The following is a 17,783-nucleotide window of genomic DNA, read 5'->3' on the forward strand; positions in this document are numbered from 1 at the left end:
TTTCATTGTTCATGTTTGTTGTGTCCTAATAGTAGAAAAAAACGCATTTCACAGAAATAATTTATTGGTAATTTATTGTTTTAACGTCAAAATAGATGAGTACAGAGCCAAAGCAATACACAACATATACTACAGGAATAAAAACAAGGAGAAACAAAGTGAAATCGCACTAATTATTTTTTATAAATGTCGGAAAATATGCTACAGTAAAATAGGATCTTCATTAGGAGCAAATATGGCAACACGTTTTTTAAGTAAAATTAAATTTACATTGAAATGACTAACAGTAAGTAAGGTAAGAGTAAGGTGAGGGAAGCTTAGTGAAATCCCATTGTGTTTGTAAAGAAGCAATGTGCTGTCAAACATGAAACACACGTTCTGGATCAGCCTTCCATAGCAACGCTCGCTCTCCTTCTCCACAACTAATTATTGCTTTGAGTTTATGCCATTTCAGTGCAAATGTAACAATCCATTGAGAACTAATGAGAAAATGAAAGCAGCCAGTGTGAGACAATGGAGAGAGCAGATAATGCAAGCTTGCTTTGCATATCAAACATCAAATTCATTCCAACTATAGTCAGCATTTCCAGTGGAAAAAAAAAAGGTTTGAAATATAACATTTCAGTCTCAGCTCACACGACACGGGTGGAAGGGTGCAAATAATGAAACAAATAAATACACACTGATGGTGATGGAGGGTAAAGGTCAAGGCCTCAAGGAGAACAGGAAGACAGGTTCAGGCACATTTGTTCATGCAGAGCAGCAGCTCCAGGCGCAGGGCAATGCGTGTGTGCCATCCGAGAGGAAGGATGCGGATGTAGCGTGCCACGATGGGTGGCCGCAACAGGTTTTGTACAGATGATGAACGGTCGGAGTTCCCGTAGAACACCTAGGGAAAGAAATTAGATACATGCACAGTGGTGTGAAAAAGTGAGTATCCCCTTCCTTCTTATTTTTTTTTGTCACAACAAATTTAAATATTAGTCAACACAACTGAAACACAACTGAAACCAAAAAGGAGGTTTTAAATGAAAATTTCTATTATTAAAGTTAACAATTTATTAACCAATGAATGTTGTATTTTGGTGTGTCTTCTATTCTGTTTACTTGCTTTATTCAACTCCATTCTTCTGTAAAGTGTCTTTGAGTATTTTGAAAAGCGCTATACAAATATAAATGTATTATTATTATTATTATTTATTATTAACAAAACAAATCAAAACCTACATGGCCCTGTGTGAAAAAGATTGCCACCTACATAAATCTAAGAGGCTGGACATTATCCATTAGGATTTTTTTGGTGGACAACAGAATCCATGGTTCCATTTATCACAGCAAGTCTTCCAGGTCCTGAAGCAGCAAAACATCCCCAGACCATGACACTACTACCACCATATTTTACTGTAAGTATGATGTCAGAGTATTTTCCCAAAAGTCTTTGGGGTCATCAAAATGTTTTCTGGCAAAATTGAGACAAGCCGTAGTGTTTTTTTGCTTTTTTTCAGCAGTGGTTTTCATCTTGGAACTCTACCATACAGGCTGTTTTTGCCCAGTGTCTTCCATAAACATTGACCTTAACTGAAGTTCTTTGGATGTTGTTGTGGGGTCTTTTGTGACCCCCTTGGATGAGTCTTTGCTGCACTCTTGTGGTAATTTTGGTTGGCTGGCCACTCCTGGAAGGTTCACCGCTGTTCCATGTTTTTCCTATTTGTGGATAATGGTTCTCACTGTGGTTTGCTGGAGTCCCAAATCTTCAGAAATGGCTTTATAATCTTTTCCACTTTAACTCAAGTATGAGAAACCACAGTTTGGTATGTTTTAACAGGGGGGGCAATCACTTTTTTCACACAAGGCCATGTAGGTTTTTGACTCCAGTCTAGCGATACACATGTTGGCCTCACAGTCAAAAGATTGTGGGATCGTATTTCCGTTGGAATATCTCTATGTGGAGTTTGTATGTTCACTACGTGTGTTTACACGTGTGAATGTGAGTGTGAATGGTTGTTTGTCTATATGTGCTCTGTGATTGGCTAGCGACCAGTCCAGGGTGTACCCTGCCTCTCGCCTGAAGTCAATAAGGAATCCTTCTTCACAGAAATTAATTTATCATGGTTGGTTCTGGACCCAATTAACCGTGACAAACAAGGCATTACTGTACTGTACCACAATAACAAGAGCATTATTATAGAGCATTATTATTTTTGAACATAATTTTTCCCAAAATGTCACTACTATATGCTTGCTAATTGTTTAACTTTACCCTGTTGTTCCCAGTTTGGTCCTTGTAGTAGATCCAGTTGAGTTTTTCATCGGTGCGATACTGGACGCTGTACTTGGTGACCCACTCATCGGCATCACAGCGGCCCTGAGTGAGTATCCCTGAGATCACCATCACCTCCGTCAGGTCAATCTGCAGCCATTGGCTACTGTCTTGGAACTTGGAGAGCCATGCACATCTGGAACACAAAGACAATGAATTATTCATAATGTACATGGTTCACTTCTTGTTATTGTGTAAAGTGTTCTGTAAAGCGCTGCCTACCCAAAGCCTTGACTGTTGAGTCGTGCCTTGTTTGGGAGCCAAGAGGAGAACCATCCGCTGTACTGGTCCTGGTTGGAACAGGTGATCTGATCTGGACTCACTGATCCGGCCTCAAAGCCCAGAGGCTTGTGGTACGGACACTCTGCAACAAGGTCAAACAAAAACAGATTTATCGTATACCGAAAATACATAAGGGGCCACAAAACAACTTATGTATATACATATACTGAGACTTTATATATATTTAAAGAAAAAAGCAGCCTGCATCTAAAGTATGTGTTACTATGACTCTTTCCCTTTAATTTTTCCTAATATTAGGACTTTATTTTTACTTATATTTTTTCTTAATACTTACTGTTTACAGTTTTACTGTTCATTTATCGTGTTGTTTTGTTTTAGCTAATTGCACTTACATTTGTAACATACATACTTATGTATGTAACGTGGGCGTAATGTAAATGGCCCCCTATCTGCACTTTGGACACTCCTGTACCAATATGAGCCAGTTAATATGAGCCTTTTACAAGCTAAAAGAAAGAAGAAGAGTACTGAATATGATAGTTGATACATAATTGTATCATATATTTATCTGTTCTACTATACAAGTTATGTCAAGTATATTATACAACATAGTAAACAACAAGTCTAGTATGCAATGTAAAATTGTTTATTTAATTGTGGAAATTTTACTATATCTATTATAGATTTTGGGAGTTCTGATAACTTAGGGTGACCTGAGTCAAAAATACATTTTTTTTATAAAGTCATATAATGAGAAACAAAACAAGTTGTTGTTGTTTTTTAAAAAAAATTAGCCTGGACAAAAATTTATAACATTATGAGAATGAGGTGAAAATATTATCTGAATAAAGTCATATTACAACCACTAAAAAAAGAAAGAAAACTTCGATAGGTGGGGAAAAAAAACAACAGAAAATCTACTGTGATTGGAATAAAGTCATAATTACGAGAAAATAACAGCAAAAAATAGTTGATACTAAGAACTTTTCCTCTGATATCACAAAGCCGAAATCCATTTTTTTTTCTTGATATGCTTTAAAAAAATATATCAAAGTGGCTCTGTGTACTTTTATTTTTTGGGATGAAGCAGGATGTGGAAAAAGTTTTGACACACCATGCCCTCTGCTAACTAACAGACGTTAGGACCCCGCAACTCCACATTGAGGAAGAAGCAGCAAACGTATACGTATACAAATTAAAATGTCCAAGTCTCATTCTATATTTTCATTCATAACCTCAGCATCGGGTCCCCCTGAATCAAACACATTGGTCCTATCCCCCTTTTAAATTACCAAAAGGCCACAGTGAGCCAACATGTCATCCTAAAAGCCTGCACTTTTAATTCTCCAATGTAGAGAGATCAGTCATGGCCATTAGTGTTGCTTTGCAAGTGGACAGATGGCTCTGCTCTCCCCTCTGCAGCTTTAGCTCTGGTCACGCAGGTCCATGACCAAAAATAAACAACCCACCACTCAGTCCTTGCATGAATACTCATTCTAAGTAAATACGTGAGATGAGAGTCATTTCTTTGAGAAGATTGCTTTGGACACCCCCGAGGAAGGACATGTGTTCCTTAGTGAGAGCCAACACACTGCAGTTGTGTTTACTACTGCTTTAAGCTGATCTGGCGCCGGGTAGCATCCTACCTAATCCCAGTATTACAAAGCACTGAGTAGCAGCTCTGGAGGAATCTGTGGAGGAACTGTAAGTCCTTACATAAGAGCAAAGCCAGTGACTTGGAAGCATATGACAAGAAAGAAATATATTGCATTAGAAGAACTTGGAAGAACTTCAAGTGACCTTCAACCGTCTTTGTTCCTCGCTTAGCCCATGGGGTGGTGATAATTAGTTCCTGACAAGGCATAATGTGTCACTAAAGAATATATGCTCAAGTCTTTGTTGAAATAATAAATGCAAACAATTGTACTGCCTTGGTGGGGATGTAAATGCAATTATTGCATGCAGGTCCACATTTGCTCTCCATGGGTGCGCTTTCACCCTGCAGTGTCAAATCTGGGTTGTTGTTGTTTTTTTTGCATTCATGCATGCACATGTATAAATAGACATCACCTTGGTTGATGCAATTGTTGATTTTATCATCATAATCATGTTGGAAGTGGATATTTCTCCATTGTTACTAGATGGAAAAATGATGTTCACGTATCTAAGGTCTTCTCTGAGGTGACAATTTGGTCTTTGTTGGTTTTTACCTGGCATACAATCCACTCCACGCACTGAGGAGGATCCGATGGAGGAGAACTCCGTTGGTGACACTCCTCCGTCACAGTCACATTTGCAAGACTTGCTGGTCCACGCCTCAGATACATACACCTTAAGTCAACACAAATAATGTTTTCATAGACAAAGGCATCAAATGTTGGATGATGATAATGGTAATTCTGGACCACTGAGGTACTTCTTTAACAATATTCTTGTTATTGCGACTGCAGAACTACACATCTCAGTTGCAGTTCAATACCACTGCAAAGTAGGACCATAATAATAAACATACTGATACTGCACTATAAGGGGTATCTCATGTGAAGTCAACTTTTGTCCATAAAATAGCATTTTTATGCTGCTTTATCGTGTTTTTTCTTACCTCTTGAGCATGGCTGAGGATCACTTTTCAGACAGATGGGTAGAGAGCAAAGCAAATGTCCAGGCACATAGTGAGGCACAGATGACAATAAAAGGCAGTTAGTATGCATTATTGGCTTGTGGCTGCAAACAAAATCTGTGCATCAGTCTGTCAGTGTAAATACATTAAAGTCAATGAAATAAACACAGACAAAAGATGCTCATTTTCACATGGTATGAATCAATTCTGGCATCTCAACTCAAAAGGCTGAAATCCTACCGTGAGCTGCCAGAAGAAGCAGGGCAGGCAGTACAGGACGCACGTTGAGAGCCATCTTGCAGCCTCCACACAGGACTCACCATAGAAGGAGCAACCAAACCAGCAGCGATACTAAGTCTGGATTATAATAATCCACAGGACACGCACGGCCCAACCTAATGCCATCCTTATCTGACAAAGCCCCTCCTACAGCTGTTTGGACACCATGGGAAGCTACTAAAAAATAAGACATGGTTAGTGGTATGTATGGATGTATTTGTGTGTTTTCATGTTGGTAAGTTATTATAATACTACAATATAAATCCAATCAAATGAAATATGTTGCTGAAACATTCTTTGGATGTGGAAGTCATTGATTTAGAAGTGAGGACAGACTTCCCTATAATTAACTCTTTCTTTTTTAACTCTTTTTTATTTATTTATTTTTTTTTTTTTTTGCACTACCTGGCGGCAGGGCGGTCTAGTGGTTAGTGCGCAGACCTCACAGCTAGGAGACCAGGGTTCAATTCCACCCTCGGCCATCTCTGTGTGGAGTTTTCATGTTCTCCCCGTGCATGCGTGGGTTTTCTCCGGGTACTCCGGTTTCCTCCCACATTCCAAAAACATGCTAGGTTAATTGGCGACTCCAAATTGTCCATAGGTATGAATGTGAGTGTGAATGGTTGTTTGTCTATATGTGCCCTGTGATTGGCTGGCGACCAGTCCAGGGTGTATCCCGCCTCTCGCCCGAAGACAGCTGGGATAGGCTCCAGCACCCCCGCGACCCTCGTGAGGAAAAGCGGTAGAAAATGAATGAATGAATGAATGTTAGCAAATCATATAAAATGGTGATCTGAATCACGCAGCCAAGACCAAACCACCGCAAAATGTCGCAGCATCAAATAGTACGCGCTAATAAAGACCAACCTCGTACAAATTTAGATGAATGTTTTCCTATCTGTCAAATAAAAATAAAACAATTTGATGACACATGCTTTTCCATGGATACTAATGAAATGCCTACATTTTGTCATTAAGATTTCAGCATTCTTAATTGGGTAATTGGGGATAATGTGGAATATTTGTCACAATATAAATTGTAAATATACACATGGAGCTGCACGGGAGACGAGTGGTTAGCGCGCAGGCCACACAGCAAGGAGACCAGGATTCAATTCCATGTGTGGAGTTTGCATGTTCTCCCAGTGCATACGTGGGTTTTCTCCGGGTACTCCGGTTTCCTCCCACATTCCAAAATCATGCTAGGTTAATTGGCGACTCCATATTGTCCATAGGTATGAATGTGAGTGTGAATGGTTGTTTGTCTATATGTGCCCTGTGATTGGCTGGCGACCAGTCCAGGGTGTACCCCGCCTCTCGCCTGAAGACAGCTGGGATAGGCTCCAGCACCCCCACGACCCTCATGAGGATAAGCGGTAGAAAATGAATGAATGAATGAATGAATGAATATACACATGGATCTGCATCTTTATGTAGATGTAAATATAAAGCCTTCTACATGATGTGAAATTTGTACATGTATATTTATCTATACGTTGGCTGACACACACTTCTAATAGACTTGAGTATATACTTTGATTTGAATACTTACCTATCCAGAAGCTTGTGTATGCTGTTGCCAGGCAGTCAAAGCTGGGTGTGTGAGTGTGATTAAGTCTCATTAGAAAAAGCTGTGGCTCATTAAAACACCTTTATCACTGGCTCTGTCTAACACACTTGATGTCACTTTCACCTAAGCTCTCCTCGGCATCCGGAAACATTGCTAGAACTCACAGTTCTAGATACGACTAACCCAGGACAATGAAGGCTCCTATTCCAGCAGCATGCAAGAAAAGACGGTGTCATACTCGCTCCACTTTCCTCTACAAAGCTCATAAAGAGGTGAGAGATGCAGAAATGCACCAGGGGAAATAAAGAGGTGGTGTTTTAACAGTACTTTGTTGAAATTTAGGTCAGTCCAACTGGAAGAGGAGGTCTAGACTTCCTGGTCGGTGATCACAGTTTCCCTAGACGACTTCTGCTCAGACTGGTGAGCCTGGAGGCCTCGAGACTCTCGAGAAGAAATCGACGAAAAGTAATCACAGTGCAGGAGATAAACGCTGCCGTCTCATTGATTCAACGCAGGAGTCACAGCCAAGCTGCTGCATGAAGTATTCGATTTGGAGTGCAAAAATTTTTAATGTTTTAATATTAAAGAGTATATTTTAACTAACAAGGTATTTTTGAGATTTTTACTAAATTCACAGCCTTTTGAAAATCTATACAGATGTGACCTAACTTGCGAAGTTACTAGCTGAAATGCTAAAGACCCAATCCCTGCAATGACTTTGATTTTGCTGATCCGAAAGTACTACAAAACGTATTAAGCAATTAATTTCAAGTTAAGATAAAAAGGGTTGTGTTAAGTGTGCCGGAGTAGTTGGTAAATAACTTCCAATTAAATGGTGTAGGGAATATTAGCCTACATACTACATCTTACCACATGAAGTGATTAGCCAATCAAATTGTATACATCATAACGCTAATTCGTTTGTTGCCAGGTAGGATAGGCCAATGGAAAAAAAAGTCCCATAATAGCCACGCCTAGCTTCCTGTTTGAATGAACAAGGAGTATACCGCCCTGACTCGACCGGAACAGGAAGTAAGAATGGAACCCAGTACTTAAAAACAGCTCTCCAAAAACTATAATTCGACGTGGATACTATTTTATACGAAGGATATCGAAAAGAAAGAAAAATAGCACCATCTTGCGGGTACGTAGACACTTTTTTATTTCATGAAAATTGTCTTATGAACTCCCAGATATGTCACAAAACCGACTTCTATCCTAAATATTTATTTTCAGGACACAGCATTAGACGATATGGCAATAGAATAGCAATCCTGACGTGGGTCTTAAAATCCCACCTGATGATCCCTCCGCCTCCTCGACGCCCTCATCTCCTCCTCTCATCTTCTTCCTCTTAGCCCGCAGCATCAAATAAAAACACCACGGCAGCAATGACAGGGCATCCAAACGACAACTGCTCCAAAGTTCTGACGCAGGTTGGATTCAAGCACCTAGATCTTATGTTCCATATATATGTGACTCGTAATCATTGTGCAGGTAAGAGCATCCACTTTCATTTACCGTGTGTGTGTGTGTGTGTGTGTGTGTGTGTGTGTGTGTGTGTGTGTATTGTCAGGTAGAAGTAATGTGTTAATTGCTTGTATTTATTCCGCATGGCTTGGAAAATTCCTCTCTGATGTGGAAGTACATTGCAATTATTTTTAAAATGGCCTTGTTCACATGAGTCGTTAGCAGATATTGACATATGGACAGGAGAATTCCCACCTGCAGGTTGTGACAAATTTAAGGTGTTATGGTGACGAAGGAGCCTTGTATCTTGTTTGTTTTATTGTGTTGAGTTGAAGAATCTTTGCCATTTTCTATACCGGGTATGCTGGAGGTGTTCTCTGTTTTAAAATTAAAGCATGTTAATTCAAGATTTCAAGATGTGGACATACCCCCTCCACCCTATTGCGGACAAGCTGTATAGAGAATGAATGAATATATATTCCAATTAACTAACATTTATTTTCTTAGTCAATTAATCTGAAGCTTGTTGTTTTGATTAACCGAGTAATCACTTAGGCCGTAGATGGACCAAATCAATGTCAACCAACCAAGTGGTTTAATATCAGAAACAAGGCAAAATGTCTATCACCGTTTTCCAAAGTCAAAGCTGATGTGTGTAAATAACTTGTTTTTAATTATTCTTAATTATTGTTTTTAATTCATAAGTCTACATTTGTCATTCAGTGATCCCTTTCTCTTTCAGTGCTGTCATGAGTGCGCTGGTCTCCCCATAGATGTCTCATGCCACACATCAGATGTGAACTACTTTTTCCATTCATGTGACTTCTGGGCCTGCTCACTGGTCATCATGGGATGCGGTGCCTCTGTTGCCATAGAGACACAAATGCCAAGAATTGAGAGAGGTACACTGGTTTTGTGACAACTTTGAGTCTACAGTCATGGTTAATTTGTAATGGCTGTATGTTACCTGAAGAATACAATGAACACGACAACACGGAATGTCTAAAAGCAATGTTTTTGCAGTACAATGGCAGGCAAGTTTATTTACAGACCACAATTCATACACAAGGCAATTCATAGTGCTTTACACAAAAGGGTACAATCACTTCATACATAAAAACAGAATCTTGCTTACTTTCAATACTTACTTAGAAATACTGTGTCTAATTTGTTTTTGTATTAACTGAAGCACATCTTAACTTTTGTATATGAAGCACATGCACCCTATCCTTCTCCAGCAAAGGTTCTGATACTTTGTTGTAAAAGATTACCTTCTGGTGACCTTGGGTATATATTTCGCCATCTTGGCAGTCAGCTTCATTCATTCATTCCTTAATGAAAAATCTTATTAAAATATATTTCATGAGTCAACTCAGTGCTCTCGCTGTGTGCACTCAGCTGGTAGGCAAGGCTTGCGCACTTAGCCGAGAAGAGACACTTGCAACAGCTTCATAGGTTTCTGCCTGGTATTTGATCAGGGAGTGTGCAGTTTTACTGATGAAAATGTTAATTATACAGAAAATATATTTATAATATAGCTCAATGCTGACACTTATGTTATCATGTTTGAGTTTATTTTCATCATGACAGGCTCTGCCTCCCCTGACTGCACGTCACTGCACCTGTTCATATCACAGCTTGTCATGACAATAAATTTGTCCCCTCGTGACTAGTTGGATCATGTGGGTGCAATTATGATTTTTTCGGAATGCCATAATATTTTACCCATATTATGGCTTTTAATGTCTCCTTCAACATTCTAGCAGGGAAAAAAAGTATTTTTAAGCATGATAAAAATGACACACAGTTAACCTGAATAGGACTTTATGTTACTCTAATTATGGAGCCACACTCTAATTTCAATGCATGGGATCCAAATAAAGAGTTTTTCCTCACATTTTTCAGTGAATTACTGTATTTTCTGGACTATAAGTTGCTCTGGAGTATAAGTCGCACAAGGCCAAAAATGCATAATTAGGTAGAAATAAACATACATAACTCGCACTGGAGTATAAGTCGCATTTTTTGCGGGTAATTTATTTACAACCTATGAAAAAAAAAGTGCAACTTACAGTCCGGAAAATACAGTAATTCTGAGAGTGACCAGGATGGATAGGATCAGGAAGGAGTATATCAATGGGACATTACATGTCAGAGGCCTTTGAGATAAAGTCAGAGAGGCCAGACTGAGATGGTTGGGACGTGTCCAGAGGAGAGATAGTGAATATATTGGTAGAAGGATGCTGCTTTTACAGCTGCCAGGTAGGAGGCGTAGAGGAAGACCAAAGAGGAGGTTCATGGATGTAGTGAAGGAGGACATGAGGGTAGTTGGTGTGAGAGAGACAGATGCAGAAGACAGGGTTGGATGGAGGAGGTTGATTTGCTGTGGCAACTTTAGCTCGTTGTTGTTGCACACAAACACACACAGACGATTACATTTCTGACAGATAGCTCTGATCGCTTGCGTCTTTCTTTTTAATGACTGTTGTTTCTCTTGAAGGTTTTTTAATTTCCATGCTTTTTCCAGTCCCCCATGTTTCTCATGTCCTCCCTCGTGTCTTGTTAACACTCCCCCTCTTTGTCGATGTGTGTTTATGTCACTTTGCACAATCAATTAACACGTGTGTTTTTCTTCACACAGATGCAAAAACTCCCAGCCCGGCACTGAGTAAGACCATGTTCATTTCTAAAAGTCAGTTAGCATCAAACTAGGCTATTTAAAATAATACAATATGTGGGTTAATTGGTGACTCCAAATTGTCCATAGGTATGAATGTGAGTGTGAATGGTTGTTTGTCTATATGTGCCTTGTGATTGGCTGGCGACCAGTCCAGGGTGTGCCCCGCCTTTCGCGAAGACAGCTGGGATAGGCTCCAGCGTGCTCACGACCCTTGTGAGGATAAGCAGTATAGAAAATGGATGGATGGACAATATGCCACCTTACAAGATGCATGATAAGTGGTACAAACTCTAATGATATGCAATGCAAATTACAGAGAGTTGATTTAGCATTTGTTAGATGCTTTGTTAGACTTAATGACGTGGAATCTTACAAGCAACCCTTTTGCAACATTGATGTGTGAAGGTGCTTCCTCTGTAGCTATGAAGGCAGCTGTTTTGATCCAACGTTGGTACCGGCGCTACATGGCCCGACTGGAGATGAGGCGGAGGTACACGTGGAACATCTTCCAATCCATTGAATATGCGGGGGAACAGGACCAGCTACAGGTGAGGATCCAGAGGTTCTGTGGTCTTTTTTAAGCTCAACTGTAGCTTTTATGTGCTCTTCCGTCCTCAGCTCTCCAGTTTCTTCAGCTTCATGCTAGACAACGTCACTCAACTTAATGGAAATGGACCAGGTGAGAAGAGAGGACACTCCATCGATTATTCATTGATTGAAATTACAAATTTAGGAAATCAACTTGTTCTGCTTCATTATTTGTATTGTTCTGTATTATGTTTGGCTCAGGTATAAAAAGCCGTAGTGAGCCATTCAAATGGTTTATAACATTATATTTGTATTTCTCTTAATGTGTATGTTTCAGTCCATCAAATTAACACGACTTTCATTAGCACTCTTATTTTGATGTGGAAAACCTTTGGCGTACTCGCCGTTGCCGGGCAACTAATGTGATCGTTGTGTTTTGCACTGAGGCAGCTGCGGCTTAAGTGTGCACTGACCCACTCATTCAGCTAAAAAGCCTCATGCTCCCTTGTAAAGCTAATCCTTAGGGTGGCCCATCATCTAAATGGTCGTTTTTTTAAGCCAAATAAAGGGAAAGACCCTTGTTGACATTTATGACACACGCCATCTGTGTGCGGCACAACAGAGTTGATTGAAATATTTAACATTTTCATGCAAACTAACTACTAAAAATGTTAAGAAATCTCTCATTTTGCATCCCACTTAGAGACGATACAATGTAGTCATCTATGACCACACATTTTAAATCTAGTCCTAAGGATTTTTGTATGTACGGTAACTAGCTCTCTGTTTTCATTAACAATATCTGGATTAAAATGTGGAAAACAACATGGGAGAATATTACTATTAACTTCATGTTTTGCCCACAATATTTTAATTCATCCAGTTTTAATGGCCACTATGTTTGATTCATCGTCTGGAAAAGGGTGTTTGGCTTATTCATGTCCTTGTGTTTTCTAGATCTGATTTCACAGCTGTTAGAGCCTGTGGTTGACCCCTGGTTGGACAGAGAGGCCTGCTACGAGTCCATCCACATTCCGGAGTCATATGCTGGACCTCGACTGTCGTTTCCCCTTTCAGTGTCGGACACAAATGCTCTTCTTAATGCCTTTAAAGACCAGCAGGTACAACAATGCAGTGACGTTGCTAATCCACTGTCGATTTTTAAGTAGGACCTTATCGCTCTTGCACAGACTTTACATGCCAGATATGTGCTGCAGCTACTCTGCGAGACCAAGAAGCTACTCCAACAGATGCCTAACATTATCCACCTGTCCACGTCCTACACAAAGGAGATTACAGTATGCGGTAAGGGATCACTGCTTGCTCACTTGCACATTGGACCATGAAAACACCAATACCTGCTGGTTAAATGATGGTTGATGTCTGGTATGGTGTTGTAAATACACCTTAATAACAGCTTTCCAAGAAAGGACATGTTGTTGATTTGCATCTTGATCAGACACTTGAGTCCTCACCCACACCTTCCTCCTCCTGCTGATCTTATTCTAAAACATGCCTGAAAAAAAAGCCCCATTTACTATCCTGTCCTTTTAAGCAGTCATGTTTCTGTTTTTTTCTGTTTGGTGCAGGTGATCTTCATGGGCGACTTGATGACTTACTTCTTATATTTTATAAGGTAATAATAAAGATCCTTATAGATAACAACAACATGGTGATTTGACTTGATACCGCACAGAACGGCCTCCCTTCTGCTGAGACACCATATGTGTTTAATGGAGACTTTGTGGACCGAGGGAAAAAGTCCATTGAGGTGGTTGTCATCCTGTTTGCATACCTTTTACTTTACCCCGACCATATGCATCTGAACCGAGGAAACCATGAGGACCACATCATGAACCTCAGGTGAACTGGAGGAAGACTTAAAAACACAGAAAAACATCATTTTATACAGATTCATCACAAACTATAACCTTAAAATAAAACTAATTTTTGTTTTTTTGTTTTTTCCTTTCAGGTATGGCTTCACAAAAGAAGTCATGCAGAAGTACAAGGTATGGTAAAATAATATCAACTAGTTGGCCAGAGCTTCGGAATTAAACATGTTGATGTTTCTTACGTACAGAGTAATGGGCGTGAGATCCTGCAGCTCTTTCAGGATGTCTTCAGCCTTCTGCCTGTTGCCACAGTGATAGACGGGAAGGTCCTTATTGTTCATGGGGGCATATCAGACCAAACAGACCTGGACTTTCTCGGTGTCATTGATAGGCACAAGGTTAGGCAGAAGAACAAGTAGTTGCATTTTTATAATTTAGTCATTTCTACTAGTTATAGTTATTATTAGTGCAGTTTATTATACAGTTTATTTCTACCAGTGATTAGTTTCATTTACTGTAGTTAGTTCTCTGTATGTTAAGTGGAAACTGGACACAGGAGTTGGTTTGAAATTGAAATGAATAACAATCACAACATTTTCTCTTCTAGATTAAATCTGCCATGAGGTTTCCCAGACACAGTTTGGAGCAACTGGGCATCGGTCATTCTTACAAACAGATGAAAAGAATGAGATCCACAGACAGTTCCCGTGCCAGCAGTGGTCGCAGCTACTGCAGGAACCAGAGGACCCCCAGTCAGAGGTCAGTCAATGACCCACATGTGGGTTCTGTCAAAAAATGTCTTCAAATCTAAAAACATTTTGTTTTGTGTGCATCACAGTAGAAAAAGGCGATGTGGTCTGAACCGGCAAGATAGCGCTGCTTCCATCTCTTCCTCCTCATCCTCATCTTCTTCATCGTCTTCCTCCCTCTGCTCTCCACGAACTCCCTCAGGCTTCTCTTCTCGGTCATGCCTGTCTTCTCCCAGCATGCCGTACAACGTTAACATCCTCCAAGTGCCTTTCGTAGACTCTGTGTCTTCTGTTCCTCCTCCTTTGTCCCCTCAGAAAGAGCAGGAATGGAAACAAGTAAGAGGAGGGTAAAATGCTTGGACTGCATGCTTGTATATGTAGCACTCCTTCAATTATTGATCTACTGTCTCCGGTAGATTGTGGATATACTGTGGAGTGACCCCAAAACCCAAGAAGGCTGCAGCCCAAACACATTCAGAGGAGGCGGCTGCTACTTTGGCCCCGACGTTACACGGCGACTTCTGCTCCAATATGGCCTGCAGCTGATTATCAGATCCCACGAGTGCAAACAGGAGGGTTACGAGCTGTGTCATGGCGGACAGGTAGCTAAAGCACGCTTGTTCTCTCCTCCTCGCAATACTTCAGCTAAACATCTCACCTGCAGGTTATCACCATCTTTTCTGCATCCAACTATTACGAGGAGGGAAGCAATCGCGGAGCCTACGTCAAACTGGGTAGAGAACTGGTTCCACGATTCTACCAGTACCAAGTCAGCCGCACAACACGCAAACTCACACTGACCCAAAGGTACTGCAAGTGTCTGTGTGTGTGAAATTGTTTGGAACAATGTCTACTCGAAGTTGAGGCAAAAATAATGCCAAATAATCCACGCTCCAGTAATGGCTAGTGAGGCGAGTACTAGTAATAGTAGAAGTAATATCAATACAGTGGCGCCTTGGTTCATGTCATTAATCTATTCCAGACGGTCCGACCAGAAAGGACTCGAACCAAAGCAAATTTTCCTAAAGAAAATAATCCAATTAATCCATACCAGACACCCAAAAAAACACTTTTTATAGACAATAATTATAGTTTTACATGCTGAAAATAATCCAAAAATAGTAACAACTGACAAATGATTGGACAACTGAACATTCAACATCTGAGTCGATGTGTCTGAATGTGCTGCATGATAATGAAGTAACTTGGTCACACTTACATACCTCTGAAATGACAAATGTCTTCTTTATAAGCCGTACAATTCAGAGGTTTTTTTCAGGGAAGCATAAGTGTTAGAAAATGAATGAATAAAGCATTTTCAAAACAAAACATGCACGATGTCACATTTATGATTGTGTTCTTGACTTTAATGGGACCAGTGGACACACAGGTTAACAGTCAATAGTTTAATTATGTGTTTGTTTCCACAGAGTGTGTGCTGCAGAGGGATCAGCACTCAGGGCTCTAAAAGAGAAAGTGTTTGCCCATCGCTCAGACCTTATTGCAGGTTTCCAGCAGTTTGACCAGAAAACCACCGGTAAGCCTCAAGCGCCCTTGTCCTTTGGGTTCATATTTATTGACAGTTTTTCTTTTTTAAACCAAGCAAATCATTTCCAGGGAGTGTGACTGTCAGTGAATGGGCTCAGGTGTTGGAGTCTGTCCTGAGGCTGGACTTGCCATGGAGGACACTTCGTCCACATTTAGCTCACCTGGCAAAAGATGGACGTGTGGACTATAAGTCCTGCTTTGAGGATATGGCACCAGGGATACCACTGCCGCAGGTCAGACTTATGCCCTCATTATTTGTAAAGGCAGAATTTCAACTACAGGTCAGAAGATACACATAACACAATATCACATTAAGCATGCCCAACACATTTTTTCCAATTCCTATTTTCATTTTTGGGATGTGACACATTTTTCCACCTGTACTGTTGATAAAGAAATAACACTGACATTATCTTTGCTTTCTTACTCTATTCAGGTCACACCTAATCTTGCAGAGACTCTATTCCGATACAGGACAGACATTGAGATCATATTCAACATTATCGACAAAGATCACTCAGGTAGAGAAACACTGCACTTCACTTCAACACGTGTTCCTCAAAATCAGAGTATCACATGGCCGTTGTCACGTGCAGGTCTGATTTCTATCGAAGAGTTCCGTCACACATGGCGCCTTTTCAGCGCTCACTTGGGGATGGACATCACCAATGGCGCCATTGATGACCTGGCCCGCAGCATTGACTTCAACAAGGATGGCAGCATAGACTTCACAGAGTTCCTGGAGGCCTTCAGAGTGGTGCACAAGTTGGACAACAAAGATTGTCAGCGGAAAGACTGATGGAGAGAAGTATTTGCAAAAGGGAAAAATCAACACAGAGATAACAGAGGGAGAGCGAGAAGGTAACAATCTGTCACTCAGAATCGAAACATGGCGCTGGACACTCTTTAAATCTTAAAACTAACTCAAACAGGACAGAAAAAAGACAACGTTTGCCTTCACAATAAAATGAGATGCAATAATTGAGTTAAACTCTGCATGATTTTAATATCTTGAGCTGAGATTGTGCAGTTAGACTGAAGGGGTAAGATGTCTAAGATGATATCCTAAAGTCTAGAGCAGATTCTGTGGCTATGATGGATTTGATTAATAACTTTACATGAGATAGCAAACAGTAAAAAGTGGTTCAGTCATAGTAGTATAGGTATGGACAAACAAGCCTCAGCATTATAGTGAAACTAAAACACACTGCACTCATTTTATTGTTGTGGTTTGTGTGTATTCACCAATATAGGAATAAATCATCATTTTAATCATGCCTTCTGTACATAGATTGATTGTATGGCTGTCCTTTGCTTCATTATGATGTTCCACTATCTTTATTTCATTTATAATTATTTTTCTACCATTTATACTATACTTATATCAGTTACTGGGCACATGTACAGCCATGTCCAAACGTTTGGGGAGTGACTTAAATGTGATGTTTCAACCACTCTGCTGACTCAGTATTTTTAAAAAAACAAAGTACTGAATTTAACTGACTCCCAAAATTTTGGGGTAGACCGTAGACAAACAACCATGCTCACAATCTTTTTGGAGTCTCCAGTTAGCACGACCACCCCAAACCATTTTGAGGAATCCCGGCATTGAGGCCAGTGAGGCCTCCCTAAATAGAGCCGCCTAGATAGAACCCAGTTCTGTTGCCCTTAGTTGTCCATAGATACAGACCTGACCACAATCTTAAAAACAGTAGAAAAATTGCTAGAATAATCATTTTGCACATTTGGACCTTAATGAGGTTTTACGTAGAGCTACAATATGCAAAAGCAGGAAGGGAGTGAGACAAAATACCATACCATAACATGGGCTGGCTGTGTACTTTCCCTTTTGGTCAAGGGCGTAACTTTGGGTCTACCATCGTAGGGGTTAAAATTTTACCCTGTTTATTTATTGAGTCAATTACTTTTCAGAGTAATTTG

The 17,783-nt window shown here is 40.2% G+C and overlaps 2 protein-coding genes and 1 long non-coding RNA gene across 5 annotated transcripts; 2 read left to right on the forward strand and 1 right to left on the reverse strand.

Moving 5' to 3' along the window:
- Positions 1-57: 57 nt before the first annotated feature.
- rs1a (retinoschisin 1a) lies at positions 58-5,558 on the reverse strand. Its single transcript, XM_058088734.2, has 6 exons — positions 5,424-5,558; positions 5,166-5,188; positions 4,774-4,894; positions 2,543-2,684; positions 2,261-2,456; positions 58-889 (listed from the first exon to the last, which is right to left on the reverse strand). The coding sequence occupies exons 1-6, from the start codon at positions 5,476-5,478 to the stop codon at positions 737-739; spliced, it is 690 nt and encodes a 229-aa protein (XP_057944717.2). The 5' UTR covers positions 5,479-5,558; the 3' UTR covers positions 58-736.
- Positions 5,559-7,052: 1,494 nt separating this feature from the next.
- Positions 7,053-7,596, forward strand: LOC131139633 (uncharacterized). The gene is made up of 2 exons (XR_009132277.2): positions 7,053-7,304; positions 7,375-7,596. It is a non-coding gene; the product is annotated as an uncharacterized LOC131139633 (long non-coding RNA).
- A 540-nt stretch (positions 7,597-8,136) lies between these two features.
- Positions 8,137-16,802, forward strand: ppef1 (protein phosphatase, EF-hand calcium binding domain 1). Of its 3 annotated transcripts, none has more exons than XM_078795539.1 (20): positions 8,137-8,176; positions 8,391-8,529; positions 9,245-9,404; positions 11,144-11,170; positions 11,588-11,730; positions 11,801-11,861; positions 12,668-12,831; positions 12,901-13,015; positions 13,300-13,346; positions 13,407-13,573; positions 13,686-13,722; positions 13,794-13,943; positions 14,153-14,304; positions 14,384-14,630; positions 14,711-14,896; positions 14,959-15,101; positions 15,725-15,831; positions 15,912-16,075; positions 16,279-16,363; positions 16,439-16,802. In XM_078795539.1, exons 3-20 carry the CDS (start codon positions 9,350-9,352, stop codon positions 16,639-16,641), a joined length of 2,253 nt encoding a protein of 750 aa, XP_078651665.1. In that variant the 5' UTR covers positions 8,137-8,176; positions 8,391-8,529; positions 9,245-9,349; the 3' UTR covers positions 16,642-16,802. The 3 variants fall into 3 exon arrangements, with proteins under 3 accessions (XP_078651665.1, XP_078651667.1, XP_078651666.1); XM_078795541.1 differs by having other exon boundaries at positions 12,928-13,015; XM_078795540.1 differs by having other exon boundaries at positions 11,603-11,730.
- Positions 16,803-17,783: the final 981 nt, after the last annotated feature.

The sequence above is a fragment of the Doryrhamphus excisus genome, linkage group LG13 (genome assembly GCF_037039965.1).
Source record: "Doryrhamphus excisus strain RoL-2023G ecotype Guam linkage group LG13, RoL_Dexc_Guam_v1.1, whole genome shotgun sequence".
In the NCBI taxonomy this organism is placed as follows: Eukaryota; Metazoa; Chordata; class Actinopteri; order Syngnathiformes; family Syngnathidae; genus Doryrhamphus; species Doryrhamphus excisus.